The sequence below is a fragment of the Clarias gariepinus genome, chromosome 26, assembly GCF_024256425.1.
Source record: "Clarias gariepinus isolate MV-2021 ecotype Netherlands chromosome 26, CGAR_prim_01v2, whole genome shotgun sequence".
NCBI lineage: Eukaryota > Metazoa > Chordata > Actinopteri > Siluriformes > Clariidae > Clarias > Clarias gariepinus.
Window position 1 is genome coordinate 24,667,501 of NC_071125.1, and position 19,457 is coordinate 24,686,957.

General features: G+C 42.9%; 1 protein-coding gene across 1 annotated transcript in view; it reads left to right on the top strand.

Moving 5' to 3' along the window:
• map3k15 (mitogen-activated protein kinase kinase kinase 15) overlaps positions 1-19,457 on the top strand; it is a 46,755-nt gene that overhangs the window by 23,291 nt on the left and 4,007 nt on the right. The window contains exons 19-28 of the mRNA XM_053487533.1: positions 176-306; positions 452-557; positions 1,328-1,485; positions 6,580-6,763; positions 10,201-10,381; positions 13,656-13,830; positions 13,969-14,157; positions 16,542-16,647; positions 16,763-16,994; positions 17,152-17,270. Coding sequence (XP_053343508.1) covers positions 176-306; positions 452-557; positions 1,328-1,485; positions 6,580-6,763; positions 10,201-10,381; positions 13,656-13,830; positions 13,969-14,157; positions 16,542-16,647; positions 16,763-16,994; positions 17,152-17,270 — 1,581 coding nt within the window. The remainder of the gene's footprint in view (positions 1-175; positions 307-451; positions 558-1,327; positions 1,486-6,579; positions 6,764-10,200; positions 10,382-13,655; positions 13,831-13,968; positions 14,158-16,541; positions 16,648-16,762; positions 16,995-17,151; positions 17,271-19,457) is intronic.

The window sequence follows — 19,457 nt, forward strand, 5'->3', positions numbered from 1 at the left end:
GTTGTCATGGTAACACTGCTTTGCATTTTTCTTTAAATAAGTCAGTTTGAAACAGCTACCAGTTAAGGCGTTTGTAAATTTGCATTCTCATGCATATTAATTGAGCATGCATTTATTTTTATTTTGGTCCTATAGTGATATATTTGTGAGTACTTGTCTCTTCACACACACACAGGCAGTTTGTCAGCGCTGCTCAGGTCAAAGTGGGGTCCTCTAAAAGAAGCCACCATCATTTTCTACACGCGCCAGATCCTTGAAGGTCTGAGATACCTGCACGAAAACCAGATCGTCCATCGGGATATTAAGGTAATTATATGGCAGGGTCAAAGTTCAACCTGGGCTAATTATCCACGAGAGCACTATAATAAGCAGAGAAATATTCCAGTGTTCCACCTTTAAATGCTGTTACGCCGTTTTACTGATGAGGTTTTGCTTGATGTTTCCTCCACAGGGAGATAATGTCCTGGTGAACACCTACAGCGGCGTTTTAAAGATCTCTGACTTCGGCACCTCGAAGCGTCTGGCTGGGGTGAACCCCTGCACTGAGACCTTTACTGGTGAGTCTGGAGTAACACACACACACACACACACACACATCCATCAGCTTCTTTCTGCTTGATGATGGATTTCCAGTCATTTTTTTTTCTATTAAGAGTTAAATTTATCATAAGGACCGTCACTGAAACAAGTTCTCACTTACATTACAGCAGCTATGAAAACTCTCCAGACTCTTTTTATTCTTTCTCTTAATCTTGACAAAACAAAAACTCTCACACTAAACCCCTAACACATAACCATAACCAATCAGAGCCAGCGCATTTAATATAAACCTGCAGAACTGTTAGAGCTTCTGTGATAGAGAATTAATCAACACCTTCTGACCAATCAGGGCGCTCTGATGTTTGTATTTTTAATGTATCTGTTCCTTTTTTTAATAATTAGATTATTATCAGTAACAGTACAGTACAGTTATTGAGGCTGTTTTCGATGCTTTTACTTTATTTATTTCATTTTCCTTTCAAACATTTTGGATTGTTTGAGCGTGCAGTCGTCTAGCCTGCTGGAAGGAAGTGTGTGGAGACGAAGTGATAAGGCGTCTGTGAGAAGCTCTTCTGGTGTTCTGTAACTGGAGAGCTGCAGGAGTAATTACTCTGACAGACGGGAGCGTGTTTGTGTTTAATTACTGAATGATGGAGTGCAGAGCAGGTGCACTTTATTCCTCTCCTCCCTCCTGCCCTCCTGCTTCCTCACTCCGGTCTGAACTGGATTCACTGAGTGTGTGTGTGTGTGTTTATGTGTGTGTTAACAATGTGCTTGTTGTTTTTAGGGACTCTACAGTACATGGCTCCTGAGATTATCGATAAAGGTCCTCGGGGTTACGGAGCGCCTGCTGATATCTGGTCTCTCGGCTGCACCATTATCGAGATGGCCACCGGGAAGCCCCCGTTCCACGAGCTGGGTGAGCCGCAGGCGGCCATGTTTAAGGTGAACGCCTCGGCCCTGCAGCACCTGGGCTCCATTTCTTTCCATCTATGTATAAGTTATTAAGTCTTTTGGGGGGGGGGGCATATTTTATCTGCCTGTTTTTTTAAGCACAAAATTTTATTTTGTTCTTAAAATTATGGCACACACTCCACTGCTCGTTTAAATTAACATTTAAATTGATTATATTTCCTTATATTTTATTTTATGTTGTTCAATTTTATTTTATTTTATTTTTATGTAAAGTAAATACAAAGTTCAGGAAATAACTTCAGGCTTAACTGTAGTTAAAGCCACACACAAGCCCCTTCATCACATGACTGAATAATAAACAGCTGAACACAAACATCTAAACATATAAAAAAATAAATAAATAAAAAATCATTAAATGGAACAAATAATATAGAAAAGTTATAGAATAAATAAATCTTATTAAATTATTATTATTAAAAGTTGAAAGATCTTTTTAACATTATTCTATCAGTTGTATGCAAAAATAATGGCACCCATCCTTCTGTCAATATAGGGTTTTTGTTTCGTTTAATATTTTTTTCCTTTTTCGACACTCTGCTCAAAACTCCATGTTCACTTTTTACACTTTAGATTTCAGTGTTTTCAAGGTTCCCTATTAACATTAACACAGGTCACTAGTTATTTGAAAAAATAAAGAGAAGAATTGCAAGACCAGTGACACACACATATCATTCATAATTTTATTAAATTGTGAAATTAAAATTATTAAATTAATTAAATTCATCACTATTATAGACGAGGCTTACTTTAGCAATTCAAACAGCATCCATCGTGTTTACCACGGAAATATCAACTTAAATACATAACAATAAATTGTAAAAATGTTTAATTATATGTTACAAAAATATTGTCATTTTTATGCAGATAAGGGAAGCTGTTTTGATTAACTATTGTAAAATCAAATCAATTAGACTCCACCCCTTTTTTAAACCAATGATCACAAAAACTTTAAAACCAAATATTTCAGTTTAGATCATTTTTATACCTTACATGTTACAGTTTTATATATATATATATATACTCAGCAAAAAAAGAAACGTCCTCTGACTTTCAACTGTTTTTACTTTCAGTAAACTTAATGTGTAAATATTTGTATGAACACTAAAAGAGTCAACACCATAAGACATAAACTAAAAATGTTTCCCAGTGTGTCCCTAAATGAAGGGAGGCTCAAAATCAAAAGTACCAGTCAGTATCTGGTGGCCACCAGCTGCTTGAAGTACTGCAGTGCATCTCCTCCTCATGGACTGCCTATTGCGGACAGTCTGAGCACTGATGGAGGGATTGTGTGTTTCTGGTGTGACTCGGGCAGTTGTTCTGGCCATCCTGTACCTGTCACGCAGGTGTGATATTCGGATGTACCCATCCCGTGCGGGTGTCGTTACACGTGGTCTTCCACCGCGAGGATGATTAGCCGTCCTTCCCGTCTCCCTGTAGCGCCGTCTTAGGCGTCTCACGGTGCGGACATGGCGATTTATCGCCCTAGCCACATCAGCGGTCCTCATGCCTCCCTGCAGCATGCCTAATGCACGTTCACGCAGATGAGCAGGGACCCTGAGCATCTTTCTTTGGGTGTTTTTCACAGTCGGTAGACAAGTCTCTTTAGTGTCCTGTGTTTTTAGAACTGTGACCTTAAATTCAATTCAATTCAATTCAATTTTATGTGTATAGCGCTTTTAGCAATTTTCATTGCCGCAAAGCAGCTTTACATAGTCAAAAGAATTATTTAAGTTTGTATGAAATGTGAATTTGTATGAATCAAAATGGTCAGTTTGTCCCTGGTGAACAAGCCGAGGGCGACAGTGGCAAGGAAAAACTCCCTGAGATGGTAAGAGGAAGAAACCTTGAGAGGAACCAGACTCAACAGGGAACCCATCCTCATTTGGGTGAAACAGAAAGCAGTAAATGATCTGCATTTATACAGTGTGTAGGGTGGGATGCAGTTCAGCTATAATAGCTGATGTTAATTGATGTTAATATGGAGTCCAGGTAGTTATTGAAGACCCAGGTAGACTTGTAAGAAGTTTCAGTCATGAACTATCGAACTGTCAAGTCCCCAGAGAAACAGTTGCCGACACCAGTCAAGGCCAGAACCATTTTCTAGGTAGAGAGAATCATTCCCAGACACCAGACGCATCCCAGAGAGACACACGGGGCATCCATGTGACGAGATCTTCAGCCAGAAGCGGGGCACCAGGATGGGTCAGACAGGTCCGGAGGGCAGAGGGAGTCTGGATCACTGGCAGCTCAGGAACGACATGTGTAGCTCGACAGAGAGAGAGAAAGAGTGAAAGGGGGAGACAGGAGGAGAGAGGAAAAAGAAAGAGGGGGGGAAAGAGAAGAAGAGGAGAGATGGCAGTTAGGTATGGTCACAGTCACACAATGTATAATGTGAATGTATATTAACTGTAGAGTGCAAGCAGAGACTCCGGCAGGACTAACTATGACATCATAACTAAAAGGGAGAGCCAGAAGGAAACACAAACATGAGGGGGAACTGAGATGTAAAGCAACCAATCACCTCACCGTCAGCAAACCTGAGTGATCAATGAGAGTGAGGAAGACAGCATCCAAACATACCAGTTCACCATAATACTCTACGTCCATGAGTCCCCCAGATCTGCTCCTTTACCTAAGGCTAAACTATTTATAAAAATGCTTGGCTAAATAAATAGGTTTTTAGCCTGGACTTAAACACTGAGACTGTGTCTGAGTCCCGAACACTATTTGGAAGACTATTCCATAACTTTGGGGCTTTGTAAGAAAAAGCTCCGCCCCCAGCTGTAGTTTTAATAATACGCGGTACTGACAAGCAGCCTGCATCCTTTGATCGAAGTAGGCGTGGCGGATCGTAAGACACTAGCAGTTCGCTCAGGTACTGCGGCGCGAGACCATTTAATGCTTTATATGTCAAGAGTAGTATTTTAAAATCAATGCGAAATTTCACAGGGAGCCAATGGAGTGAAGATAAGATAGGGGTGATGTGCTCATATCTTTTGGTTCTGGTGAGGACTCTCGCTGCTGCATTCTGGACTAGCTGAAGCTTATTTATGCATCTAGCTGAACAACCAGACAGTAAGGCATTACAATAGTCCAACTTAGAGGTGATAAAAGCATGAACTAGTTTTTCTGCGTCGTTTAGCGACAATAAATTTCTTATTCTGGCAATATTTCTGAGGTGAAAGAATGCTCTCCTGGTAATATTATCTACATGTGCTTCAAATGAAAGGCTGGAATCAATAATCACACCAAGGTCTTTCACTGTTGCATTTGATGGAACAGAAAGGCCATCTAAAGTTACAGAGTGATCTAAAATTTTACTCCTAGCTGTATGCGGTCCTATGACTAGAACTTCTGTCTTATCCGGATTTAGCAGAAGGAAGTTAATTAGCATCCAATTTCTTATGTCCTGCACACATTGCTCAATTTTAGTAAGCTGTTTTTTCTCATCAGGTTTTGCTGAGACATATAACTGTGTATCGTCAGCATAACAATGAAAACTAATACCATGCTTACGGATTATGTTGCCCAGAGGAAGCATGTAAAGGGAAAAAAGCAGTGGACCTAAAACTGAACCCTGCGGAACACCAAACTCCACTAGAGAACATGCAGAATAATCACCATTTAAGTCTACATACTGATAACGATGGGTCAGATAGGATCTGAGCCAGGAGAGGGCTGTACCCTTAATTCCCACTACATTTTCTAATCTGTGAAGAAGAATAGCGTGATCAACAGTGTCAAAAGCTGCACTGAGGTCAAGTAATACAAGCATAGTTACACAACCCTGATCAGAGGCCAATAGAATGTCATTTACTACTTTAACGAGCGCTGTCTCTGTACTGTGATGAGGCCTAAATCCTGACTGATACAGTTCATGTATGCCATTTCTATGTATATATGAGCATAGCTGCTCCGCTACTATCTTTTCCAGGATCTTAGAGATAAAGGGGAGGTTTGATATTGGTCTGTAACTGGACAGCTGACAGGGGTCGAGGTCAGGTTTCTTAATTATTGGTTTGATAACTGCTAATTTAAAAGATTTTGGAACATATCCAATGCTGAGTGAAGAATGAATTATTCTCAACAGGGGTTCTATTATTGCTGGTACTATCTGTTTAAGAAAATGTGTCGGTACAGGATCTAATATACAGGTTGATGAATTTGAAGAAGAGATGAGTGAAATTAGTTCATTCTCTTCAAGGGGAGTAAAGTATTCTAGGTTCTGGTCTGACATGGCTAGATTAACATCTGCATCAATTACATTGTTCGGTTTTAAAACCTCAATTTTATGCCTAATATTTACAATTTTATTATTAAAAAAGTTCATGAAGTCCTCACTATTGCATGATGTTGTTGTGGAGATTTCTGCAGTGGTCTTATTTCTGGTTAATTTGGCTACAGCATTAAATAAGAATCTAGGATTATTTTTGTTATTTTCTATAAGAGTCGAGAGATATGTTGATCTAGCTACACTAAGAGCTTTTCTATAGTTCAGGATGCTCTCCTTCCATGCTATTTGAAATACTAGTAATTTAGTTTGACGCCATTTACGTTCTAATTTCCGAGCGGTCTGTTTTAAAGTGCGCGTGTGATCGTTATACCAGGGAGCAAGTTTTTTATCTCTAATAATTTTTCTTTTGACTGGAGCTACATTATCTAGGGTATAGCGAAATGTCGACTCTAAATATTCAGTCGCCTGATCGAGTTCTGTGGGGTCAGACGGTGATCTAATCAAGGTTGGGAACTCTGGGAGATTACTGATAAAACTCTGTTTGGTAGTAAATGCCTACTTTCTGTAAGCTGTTAAGGTCTTAACGACCATTCCACAGGTGCATGTTAATTAATTGATTATGGTTAATTGAACATGCATGGAAAACATTGTTTAAAACCTTTACAATGAAGATCTGTAAAGTTATTTGGATTTTTACAACATTATTGTTGAAATACACAGTCCTGAAAAAGGGACGTTTCTTTTTATGCTAAGTATATATATATATAGAACTAATCAGGCGGTCCCTCTCATGACGTCGTCTCAGTATCTCAGTCCATTTTCTCTTCCAGGTCGGAATGTTTAAAATCCATCCCGAGATTCCCGAGTCTCTTTCTCCCGAGGCCAAGTCCTTCATCCTGCGCTGCTTCGAGCCCGATCCCAGCAAGAGAGCGACGGCTGGCGATCTGCTCAAGGACCAGTTCTTACGTCACAACATCAAGGGCAAGAAGAACAAGATCGCCTTCAAACCCTCAGGTACGTGAACGAAGAGATGGAGGTGAGACCGATGTGAGATGGAGGGAGACGGAGGTAGACAGATGTGAGACAGAGGTGAGACAGAGAAGGAGAGAGGGAGACAGGTTTTAGATCTCGAGCAATGAGCACAGAATTATTCCGTGTCAGGGCAAACACCAGGAAAACACCAGCGGTGGAACGTTCCAGAGTCTCTGCACTATCTGAGACACACACACACACACACACACAAGCCTGGGTTGCTTTAAAAGGCCAGTCTAAACCGACTCGAACAATCTTGCTTTGAAGAAACCATGATTTTTTTATTCCCTTCATTAGTAATTGCTCCCCGCTCTCTGGTCCTGAGATCTGTCAGGAGGTGGCAGCTGCATGGCCAAGGGTTATTAGGGTGTTTGAGGAACTTTGGAAAACATGCCAAATCAAACACTGACTAAGAGTGAAACCATGACGCTGTAGCAATCCACCCTCTCTAATGCACACACACACACACACACACACACACACACACACACACACACACACACACACACACATGTTCACATATCTCACATCGCAGGAAACAGCTGGAGGCAAACAGAAATCCTGCCTTACTGTAAAATCTTACTGAAATAAGCCTTACTGTAAAATCAACCCGGTCATTACATTCCGCTTATTAATCTGACTCACTGTTCACACACACACACACACACACACACACACACACACACACACACACAGAGCTGTGTAAATGATGGAACTGCATGTATAACTAAGGTGAAATTTTACTAACTGCATGTCTCTTTGTGTCTTTGGCGCTGATGGACGTCTGCGTCTGACTCGTCTGCGTTCTGTAACAGTCTGGCAAGGTTCGTCTCTCACACACGAGTCTCTGCTTCTGATTATATCTGTATTCAAATTCAACATGCTTCCTTTTAACACTGCTGGAAATCTGGGTGTGCGTTTCTTAGTTTTGTTGCTTTCCTTTGAAACGTGTGTGTGTGTGTGTGTGTGTGTGTGTGTGTGTGTGTGTGTGTAAGAGAGGAGACTCATTTCCTGGTGCTTTGCCATCACATGACAACATTCATAACATTCTGTAGCTGTCGCCTAGCTAATGGAAGTACGCAGTAGGTGCTAGCGCAATGTCGCCCCCTGTAGGAACCCATAGTTACTACAGTGACCCATATGTGCTTCATGGGGGTCTGTAGCTTCTTGATTATATTGGCTGACGGAACATACAATAAAGCTAGGACACTCCTACAGGCCATGTAAAGCCTTAGCTGATGCTACAGGTAACTCTGACTCACACCAGTCAGCCATGATCTTGCCATTCGGCTACCAACAACTTATCACGATGTGCGAATTCTAATTAACGTGTGCCAAAAACCATGAAGGGGTTTGTTTTTACAGTTTAGCCATAAATTTTTGATCTGTTGCTATGGCAATACAGGACACCCGTGAACAACCAAAGCTTGAAGCAAACCCACACTTAAGGCTGATTTGTTCTTCTGCCTCATGTCTATGCTGTAGCCGTGTACCCTACGCCCTACCTCGACATGCAGCTGCCCAGAAACGTAACTGTGACCAAGAACACCAGAACTGTGATTGGTCCACTGTTGGTCTAGCATCACATTTCCAGCTTCGTCTTCTGTGTATTTAGGACTTTTTCCTCTACGCTTTCATTTTTGAATTGAACCTGCAACTAATCAATGACAGACTAATTGTCCCCTGTTATACTGAACTTCCAGTCTCACACAGTATGACCAGTATGAGTGCAGATCAATCCCTGCTACTGTTATCACCCAGATGAGGATGGGTTCCCTGTTGAGTCTGGTTCCTCTCCAGGTTTCTTCCTATTGCCATCTCAGGGAGTTTTTCCTTGCCACTGTCGCCCTCGGCTTGTTCACCAGGGACAGTCTTATTATTTTGATTCATGCAGTGACGGAAACTTTAAAGCACTTTTTGTCGAGTCGCTCTGGATAAGAACGTCTGCTAAAGGCTCAAATGTAAATGTAAGTGTAATCAAAGACGTCTGCGAATATCTACATGTGTACGACTCGTCTTCTGCACGGTACAAAGACACACAGAAAGTAGCAAAGAAACAGTGACGTAGAAACCCCACCACCACCTAGTGGTTTTGCGGTGTAATTGCAGGGCGACACAGACACACCGGCGGACAGCTGTAACCGCTCACACCGCCGTATGTGCAGCCTCTGTGTAGAGTTGATGCAGAAGCAGAAATCAGCCTTCAGTGACTGGGAAAAGACAAAGGATGTGAGTCTGCTTCTGTTAGTCACTGGCTTGGGCGAGCCAAACACACACACTTTTACAAAACAAATTAACAAAACTAAAAAAACAAACTAACAAAACCCAAAACAAAAAAACAAATTCAAAACCAAATTAACAAACGGAAAACAAATTAAAAACCAAATAACAAAACCCCAAACAATTTTTTTGGAGGGGGGGGTTTTGTCGTTTTGTTTTTGTTATTTTGTTATTTTGTTTTCGGATTCGTTAATTTGGTTTTGAATTTGTGGATTTGTTTTACATTTTGTTAATTTGTATTGCACTTCTCGGCCGGTCCGATACAAACCGGAAAAGGTAGGTATAGTTAGCGAATGAAATGCTTACCGCTGATTGGACGAGACATCTGTCACTCAAGATATACAGGAAGTAGGAACTTGTTTCTTTATCTTTGTTTCTTGTGTGTTCTGCTTCACTTTAAACTATGATGGCCGTGAAGTGCAAAAAAATTAACAAAACTGACTTCAGGGCCACCGTAAGAACGTCATATTTGAAACCACAATAATGTTTGCACATTCATACACACACGTATCTACCGCTACTACAGTACCGCCTGTATATCTTTGTTTTCAAAATGGAAAACTAAATAACTAATATCTGACTGGCCGAGAAGTGCAATACAAATTAACAAAATGGAAAACAAAATAACAAAACCGAAAACAAAACAACAAAACTCCATCGTCATTTTCTTTGTTACTCAAAACACAAAAACTAACCCTTCCCATTTTGAAAACTCTACAGCTTCATTAAACACAAAGCCCTTTAACCAGATGTGGCGCTAGAGAGTCCAGTCTAATACACTGTGAGCCCCCAAAGACAAACCTTTACCATTACCAGAGTATTTTAATGGCCCCCGCTGTCACTCAGAAGCCTTTGGAATCACTCTTACTTAATTTAGTCTTAATTAACTACAGACTTCATCACCAAATAAATCTGTAATGTTATAGTTTGACAGCAACACAGACACTTTATCAGAAATGAATTTTCATGTAAACAGGTTTCCTTTCTTTTGCTCTCTGTTCTTTACTTTAATTTCCTCTGTGTGTGTGTGTGTGTGTGTGTGTGTAAATGATTCCACCCGTTTGTCATACTATTTAGCTTTAAATTGCATTTACACTAAATCATTTTAGCGTTATCTGTCCCGTGTGTGTGTGTGTCAGATTATATCCGCAGTGTGTCGATGCCCGTCCAGTTGCAGGCCGAAGCCTGCACCGGGAGCAGCAGCAGTGAGCCGGGCTCTGTGTCTCCGGACTGCGACTCCAAACACGACGTCTTCTTCAAAAAGAACCAACGCTCAGGCTCGGAGAACCTCATCAAACCCGTCACCTCCAGCTTCCTCAGGTCAGCCCTGACACGTGATCAGCGAGAAGGTGTTGAGGGAGGAATCTGACCCGGAACAGGGTGCACCTACTGTCTTTAATGCTTTTTCCATTTTCAAGATATTTTATGACTCGCACACATGGATGCACACACACACACACACACACACACACACACACACACACACACAGTGAACTGGACATGAGTGTAAAAGGGACATAACTATGAATCCAACACACACCGTAGAGTTTAAGGCATGTGGGTCATCAAGTGGTCGGTCTCTAAGGTGACAGCAGTGTGTCCTGGTGTGTGTGTGTGTGTGTGTGTGTGTGTGTGTGTGTGTGTGTGTGTGTGTGTGAGAGAGAGAGAGAGAGAGAGAGTGATGTGTCTAAAGCCTGATGAAGCAGAAGTGTTGAGTGATGCTGTAAATCCTGATCAATGCTCGGCCCCGCCCCCTCTTCATCACCATGGTTACACTGTTTGATCATTACTGGAGAATGAGAGGACAGGTGTGCGCTGGTGTCTGGACAGGTGCAATTCTGTGTGTGTGTGTGTGTGTGTGTGGACATGTGCTGTTAGCCGGCACTAATGTGATAATGAGTTTTTTTTATAACAGGCTTCTGCAGCTCCTCATAAAACTCACCTGATGACTTTTTAACCAGCAGCTCACATCCGTCATTACACACACACACACACACACACACACACACACACACACTACTCTTCCCCTTCTGCTTTGTTTTGTCATCATCTGATGATCAGCATCATTTTCTCATTTCTCATCATCACATCAGCTCGTTAATGCACTCATTCAGTAAACCTGCAAACGTCACGGAACTGGTGAGCTCATGTGTACAGACGTGTGCATGTGCCGCGCGCACACACACACACACACACACCTACACACACACACACACACACACACGCACACACACACACCTACACACACACCTACACACACTCACACACACAAACACACCTACACACACACGCGCACACACCTACACACACACCTACACACACACACATACACGCACACACACCTTCACAAACGCACACATACGCGCACAAACACACACACACACACATACACGCAGACACACACAAGCACGCACACACACACACGCACACACCTACACACACACCTACACACACACATACACGCACACACACCTTCACAAACGCACACATACGCGCACAAACACACACACACACACATACACGCAGACACACACAAGCACGCACACACACACACACACACACACCTACACACACACACACACACACGCACACACACGCACACACACACACCTACACACACACCTACACACACACACACACACCTACACACACACACACACACACGCACACACACGCACACACACACACCTACACACACTCACACACCTACACACACACACACGCACACACACACACCTACACACACACACACACACACGCACACACACGCACACACACACACCTACACACACTCACACACACAAACACACCTACACACACACACACACGCACACACACCTACACACACACCTACACACACACACATACACGCACACACACCTTCACAAACGCACACATACGCGCACAAACACACACACCTACACACACACACACACACACACACACCTACACACACACCTACACACACTCACACACACGCACACACACCTACACACACACACACATACACGCAGACACACACAAGCACGCACACACACACGCACACAGAGTACACACACAATACATACCTGGGCACACAATACACACACAACACACACCTCCACACACAATACACATAAAAAACACACAATAGACACAAAAACACACAACACACACCTCTACACACAATACATACCTGTACACACAATACACAGATAATACACACAACACACACCTCTACACACAATACACAGATAATACACACAACACACACCTCTACACACAATACACAGATAATACACACAACACACACCTCTACACACAATACACAGATAATACACACAACACACACCTCTACACACAATACACAGATAATACACACAACACACACCTCTTCACACATAATACACAGATAATACACACAATACACACCTGTACACACAATATACACCACTACACCCACCATACAAACACACTACACACCTCTACACATATACACACAATATACAGATCTACACACACAATACACACATCTCCACACAATACACAGATCTATACATAATGCACACCTTTACACATACAATGTACACACAATACACACAATGCACACAAAATACACATCTCTAAACACACAAAAAACACACAATACAAACCTATACACATACAATACAATAAACACAAAAAACACATTACACTTCTCTAAACACACAATACACACAAAAAACACACAATACACACCTCTACAAACAACACACACAAAACACTTTTCTACACACATCTACACACAATACACACCAAACACTCACATTCAAACACATCTGCACACCAAATACACACTTACACACAATACACACATCTATGCAGCAACACACACCTTTACACAATAAATACACTCATCTGCACACCTTCACACACATCTAACTCTACACACAACTACACACACCCACACACCAGATACACACACTTACACCAAAAACACAAGGAAAATACACAGGCTTACACAATTACACACCACATACACACCTCTACACACCACATACAGGGGAATACACAGCTCCACACAGCAGATACACTTCTGCACATGTCTACACACCCCACATGGCTGCTCAGGAATGCTTCTAAAAGGACAAACGCAGAAACTGATAATGCAGAAGAAAGTCTTAAAGGCTCAGAAGACAAACTCACGAGTAAATAGAAGCTCCAGTCCCGCGTGTTTGCGTTGCCTGGAAACCGATGAGGATAAAAAGTGTTAGCTAACATCAATAGCTTTCATACACTCTAAGGGAAACTAATGGGTTTATGAGTATTTGAAGAAATAAGTGAAGTCTCTAGTGCAGCATGTGGTGTTTGAGCTGAAGTTGTGAGTCTGTGACATGAGGAATAAATTACTGTTACTTTTACACTGCAAGCAACATGAACAATAGGAATTATACATGTACATAAAACCTACCTATTGAGGGGGTGCACTTACTTTTAGCAGAGGGTGTGATGTTGGAGATGGAGTGTCTGTAGTGCACACACCGTCTCCTTACACATACTGTATACAGTATCTACAGTATATCCAGAACCCAGAGTGCCCTTTAAACCAGCCAATGAAATGTGTGTTCTCCCTCAGCGTTCCTGATGAAAGCCCCACGTCAGAGGACCGAAGCTCCCCGGCCTCGTCTGAGAACAGCGACTCGGGACTCTTCCTGCTGAAGAAAGACAGCGAGAGACGAGCGATCCTCTACAAAGTTCTGAACGAGGACCAGGACAAGGTCACGTCCAACCTGCTGGAGAACCACATGCAGGTGTGACTGCTGCTGATGTTTAAGGGTTTTGCAGAGAACATGTGTTCTGGAATAAAAGGAACACCTGAATCATATAAGTGTGTGTGTGTGTGTGTGTGTGTGTGTGTGTGTGTGTGTGTGTGTGTGTGTGTGTCACAGGGCAGCACGGAGGAGCTGAAGCTGTCTGTAGATCACATCAAGCAGATCATCTGTATCCTGCGTGACTTCATCCGTTCTCCAGAGCGCCGCGTCATGGCCTCCACCATCTCCAAGCTCAAACTGGACCTGGACTTTGACAGCACCTCCATCAACCAGATCCAGCTGGTTCTGTTTGGCTTCCAGGACTCGGTCAGTGTTAGACATGATGTGTGTTGGGATGTATGGATATCTCTCACTTCCCTGAACGCTAACAATGAAGATTGACAAAGAATTTATTTAAAATGTTAATTAATGATACAGTTGGACCATAGGCATGTTCTCCTTTAAAAAAAAAAAAAAACTTTAAATAGCAAATTTGGAGGACTGGACATCTACATTTGTTCTATTTGAAGAACTTTTTGAATTATCAAGTAAAGTTGCATTAGGCTTTAAAATTACCTATATCCTTATTAATTCCTTGTAACAAATCAAAACATTTTACTGAATATGTATTTAATAACATTAATGGCAAAAACATTGTAAAAATTATCCAAAAAAACTTCAGTTTTGTTCTTCTTAGTTATATTATTTAATTAAGATTTAATTTATTGAAAAATCTGCTCTAATACATCACTGGGTCTCTGCTTCAACAGCCACTAAAAATATTTTTTGCTCTTCTTTAACTCCTGATCAGCTGATATTTGTGCTCCATGTCAGCAATACAGGAGCCTCGGCGCCCCCTGGTGGCTCCACCCCTTCCTGTGTCCAGATCCACAATGTTGTGTTCTGTTGTTTTAGTCTGGCTGCGTTTACATTGACATCAGTTCTTCAGTCTGATTAGAGATTCCAGATTAACTGTTTACACGGGCGCTGATCTGATAGTTCAATTTATTTTAGTTTTTCAATTTTCTTTTATTTGTGTAGCACTTTTAACAATTGTCATTGTCCCAAAGCAGCTTTACACAATCAAAAGAATTATTTAAGTTTGTATGAAATGTGAATTTGTATGAATCAAAATGGTCAGTTTGTCCCTGGTGAGCAAGCCGAGGGCGACAGTGGCAAGGAAAAACTCCCTGAGATGGTAATAGGACGAAACCTTGAGAGGAACCAGACTTAACAGGGAACCCATCCTCATCTGGGTGAAACAGAAAGCAGTAAATGATCTGCATTTATACAGTGTGTAGGGTGGGAGGCAGTTCAGCTATAATAGCTGATGTTAATTGATGTTAATATGGAGTCCAGGTAGTTATTGAAGACCCAGGTAGACTTGTAAGAAGTTCCAGTCATGAACTATCGAACTGTCAAGTCCCCAGAGAAACAGCTGCCAACACCAGTCGAGGCCAGAACCATTTTCTAGGTAGAGAGAATCATTCCCAGACACCAGACGCATTCCAGAGAGACACACGGGGCATCCATGTGACGAGATCTTCAGCCAGAAGCGGGGCACCAGGATGGGTCAGACAGGTCCGGAGGGCAGAGGGAGTCTGGATCACTGGCAGCTCAGGAACGACATGTGTAGCTCGACAGAGAGAGAGAGAAAGAGTGAAAGGGGGAGAGATAGGGAAGGAGAGAGAGAACAGAAGAGTGGAGAGCAGAAGAGGAGAGATAACAGTTAGGTCTGGTCGCAGTCACACAATGTATAATGTAAATGTATATTTAGTGCAGAGTGCAAGCAGAGACTCCGGCAGGACTAACTATGACATCATAACTAAAAGGGAGAGCCAGAAGGAAACACAAACATGAGGGCTTCCTGACATGTAAAGCAAACAATCCCCTCACCGTCAGCAAACCTGAGTGATCAATGAGAGTGAGGAAGACAGCATCCAAACATACCAGTTCACCATAATACTCTACGTCCATGAGTCCCCCAGATCTGCTCCTTTACCTATGGCAAATCTATTTATAAAAATGTTTGGCTAAATAAATAGGTTTTTAGCCTGGACTTAAACACTGAGACTGTGTCTGAGTCCCGAACACTATTTGGAGACTATTCCATAACTTTGGGGCTTTGTAAGAAAAAGTCTTCCAATTGAAGATAAGACTTAGTGTTTACATACTCTTAGTGTTTAAACATAATATACCTGTTTATGTCAAATGCTAAATGGTTCTACTCGCTGTGAAGCTCAGCTGGGCCTTTCAGCAACAGGAGAAGAACTGCTTAGCTCTGAGGTTAGGTTAGGTTTCCCACCGCATTATGATTGGTTATAAGAAATCAGTCTCATATCTGATTGGTTACCGACTTTACTGGGTGTGAAATCTGAGCCAATCAGAGCTCTTTCCTCGGCCAAAGACTCTAAAGTCTTAAACTTAACTTAAAAACAGGATGGCGAGCTGTAAACGTATATAACCCCCACGTGGGGCAGATCAGGCCGGATGAGGTCCGAGTGCTCCAGGTGTTTACACAATGCAGATCAGTTTGTTCTGTGGTTTAGAGCAGCAGGTGTGTTAAAGGTTTAAACTGTTCACTATGGATGTCTGGACCAGGACGAGCCTAAAGCTGGTGGCTAATTGATTAGCACCTGAACCCGAGTGCATGCTGATTAGACACAGATTAAGATTAAAGCTTTATTAAATTCAGCGTTTGTGTGTTAAAGGTGAACAAAGTTCTGAGGAACCACCACATCAAACCCCACTGGATGTTTGCGATGGACAACATCATCAGACGAGCCGTCCAGGCCGCGGTCACGATACTGATCCCAGGTACGAGTGTGCGACTTCAGGGTCTCTGTGTATGTTTGTGTGTTTGTGTGTGTTTGAGATAAAACTCCAAATCCGTCTGTGATGAAGACAACCTCGGCTCTGATTCCTGCTCCAGAGCTGCAGACTCACTTTGGGCCGGCGTCCGAGAGCGAAGGAGCCGAGAAAGACGCCGACGATGTGGACGTGGAGGAGGACGGCGACTTCGGTGCCGCGGAGAACGCCGCTCCGGAGGACGCAGGCCTCACCTCGGGGGTCAGCACTCTGAGCTCGGTCATTTCCCATGATTCCCAGCGACCTCAGCATCCCCTCGGAGCGCAGCTGACCCGCCTCAAACAGGAGACCAGCAGGTAGACGCTCCGGCCGCGTCATTCTCACTGAGAAGTCGCTCTCCTACTATCAGCCGTATTAATGTTCATACAGAACAAAATGTACAAAGTGTGTAAGAAACTACAAGGTAGTAATTTGGTTTACTTTTCTTGTTCCTTGACCTGTCTAATGGTGCAGGCTCCTGGAGGAACTGGTGCAGAAGGAGAAAGAGTACCAGCAGGTCCTGAGGCAGACTCTCCAGCAGAGGGCGCACGACCTGGAGCTGTTCAAAATGAAAAGCCAGCCTGCAGCTATGAGTGCGTTAAATTCAAATTCAAATGTTATTTGTCACATACACAGTCATACACAGTACGATATGCAGTGAAATGCTCAGACAACTGCTCGTGACCTTAAAATAAAAGACTATGAATAGGAAATAAATATGAAAAATAAAACAGAAGGTAAATTTAACTAAGAAAGAAAAAAATATATAAAATTAAAATTAAAATTAAATAACTGTACAACAAAAACACACAATATAGAAAATATATGGAGAAATATAGAACAATAAGAAAACAGCTGTACAAAGTAGATATAGATTTACGGCATTTTTGTGTGGAATGAAGTTAGATATAAATGCTAATGTCCAGGGTTGTGCAGTCCACATATTTAAAGTGACTTATGCAGTGCAAATATGCGTAAAGTGATTTATTTAAAGTGGCTTGTGATAGAGTGATTTAACTAATGACCAGGAAGTGTAGTTGTGCCGTGGACACTAGTGTAAACAAATGTCCAGAATGTCCAGTGTGTGTGTAAAAACCATATGTGTGTGTCATATGGTGTGTGGTGTACTGATTAAGAGACTGTATCGCCTGTGGGAAGAAGCTCCTCCTCAGTCTCTCTGTGTTGGCCTTCAGGGAGCAGAATCGCTGTCCTGACCTCAACAGAGAAAACAGTCCATTGTTGGGATGGCTGAGGTCCTTCACCATCTTCCTGGCCTTGGTCCAAGATCGGGTGCAGGTCAGGGATCTCGGTGCGGATGATGTGCTCTGCTGATCGCACCACCCTCTGTAGAGCTCGTCTGTCCTGCATGGTGCTGTTCCCGAACCAAGTTGAGTTGTTTCCCGTCAGGATGCTCTCTATGGTGCAGGAGTAAAAGTTCTTAAGCACCCTGTAGGGCAGTCTGAAGTCTCTCAAGCGTCTGAGGTGGTACAGTAGAGACACTGCCGGGCCTTTTTCACCACGGTGTTGATGTGACAGGACCATGACAGGTCCTGCATGATGTGAACACCGAGGTATTTGAAGCTGTCCACTCTCTCCACTGGGCTCTCATTGATGACGGGGGTCTGGTAGTTCCTCTCCTGCTTAGTGCTGAAGTCCACTATCAGCTCCTTTGTCTTACTGACGTTTAGAAGGAGGTTGTTCCGCTGGCACCAGCTCTCCAGATTTCTTATCTCCTTCAGGTAGGCCGTCTCGTTGTTATCAGAGATCAGGCCCACCACGACGGTGTCGTCAGCAAACTTAATGATGGTGTTAGTTAGGAGCTGGTAGTGGCCACACAGTCATATGTGTACAAAGAGTACAGCGGGGGGCTCAGAACACAACCCTGGGGGGCTCCAGTGAGTCCCAGGTGCTTCAGCTTGGTGGTGAGTGTGGAGGGAATTATAGTGTTTAATGCAGAGCTGTAGTCGCCGAAGAGCATTTTAACATAATTCCCCATTCTAGTGTCCAAGTGAGTAAGTGATGTGTGGAGGAGATGAGAGTTGGCTTCCTCAGTAGAACGGTTTGGGCGGTATGCGAACTGTAGTGGGTCTAGTGTGTCTGGTAATAAAGAAATGATGAAGTCTCTGACCAGGCGTTCAAAGCACTTCATCACTACTGTGGTGAGGGCTACAGGGCGATAGTCATTGAGTGAAGCAGGATGAGGTTTCTTTGGGACAGGAACAATAATGGACTCTTTGAAGCATGTGGGGATCACCGACTGAGATAAAGAGATGTTGAATATCTCAGTAAACACAGGTGCTAGCTGGTCTGCGCAGGCTCTGAGGATACGACCTGAGATGCCGTCTGGTCCTGCTGCTTTCCTGGTGTTCACTCTATTGAAGGCTCTCCTCACGTCGTGCTCGGTGATGATGAACGCGTTTCCGGTGCTGGCAGTGTCTAACTGTCTGCAGCCATTAGCGCCGAGATTGTGCCATGTAGCCGTCCTTGACTGTAGTGTAACAGTGGTCCAGTGTCCTTTCACCCCTGTGGGGCAGGTGATGTGCTGATAAAAGTTCGGTGCTGCGCATTTGAGGTTGGCACTATTAAAGTCCCCCGCCACAACAAGCGCTGCATCCCGGTGTTGGGTCCGGTGCTGTGTGAGTGCCTCATGTAGCTCGCATAAGGCAGTGTCCGTGTCCGCTTGTGTTGGAATATAAACGGCACTGATTATGACCGATGTGAACTCCAGAGGTAGATAAAAAGGACGACACATGATGGACAGTAGCTCCAGGTTTGGTGTG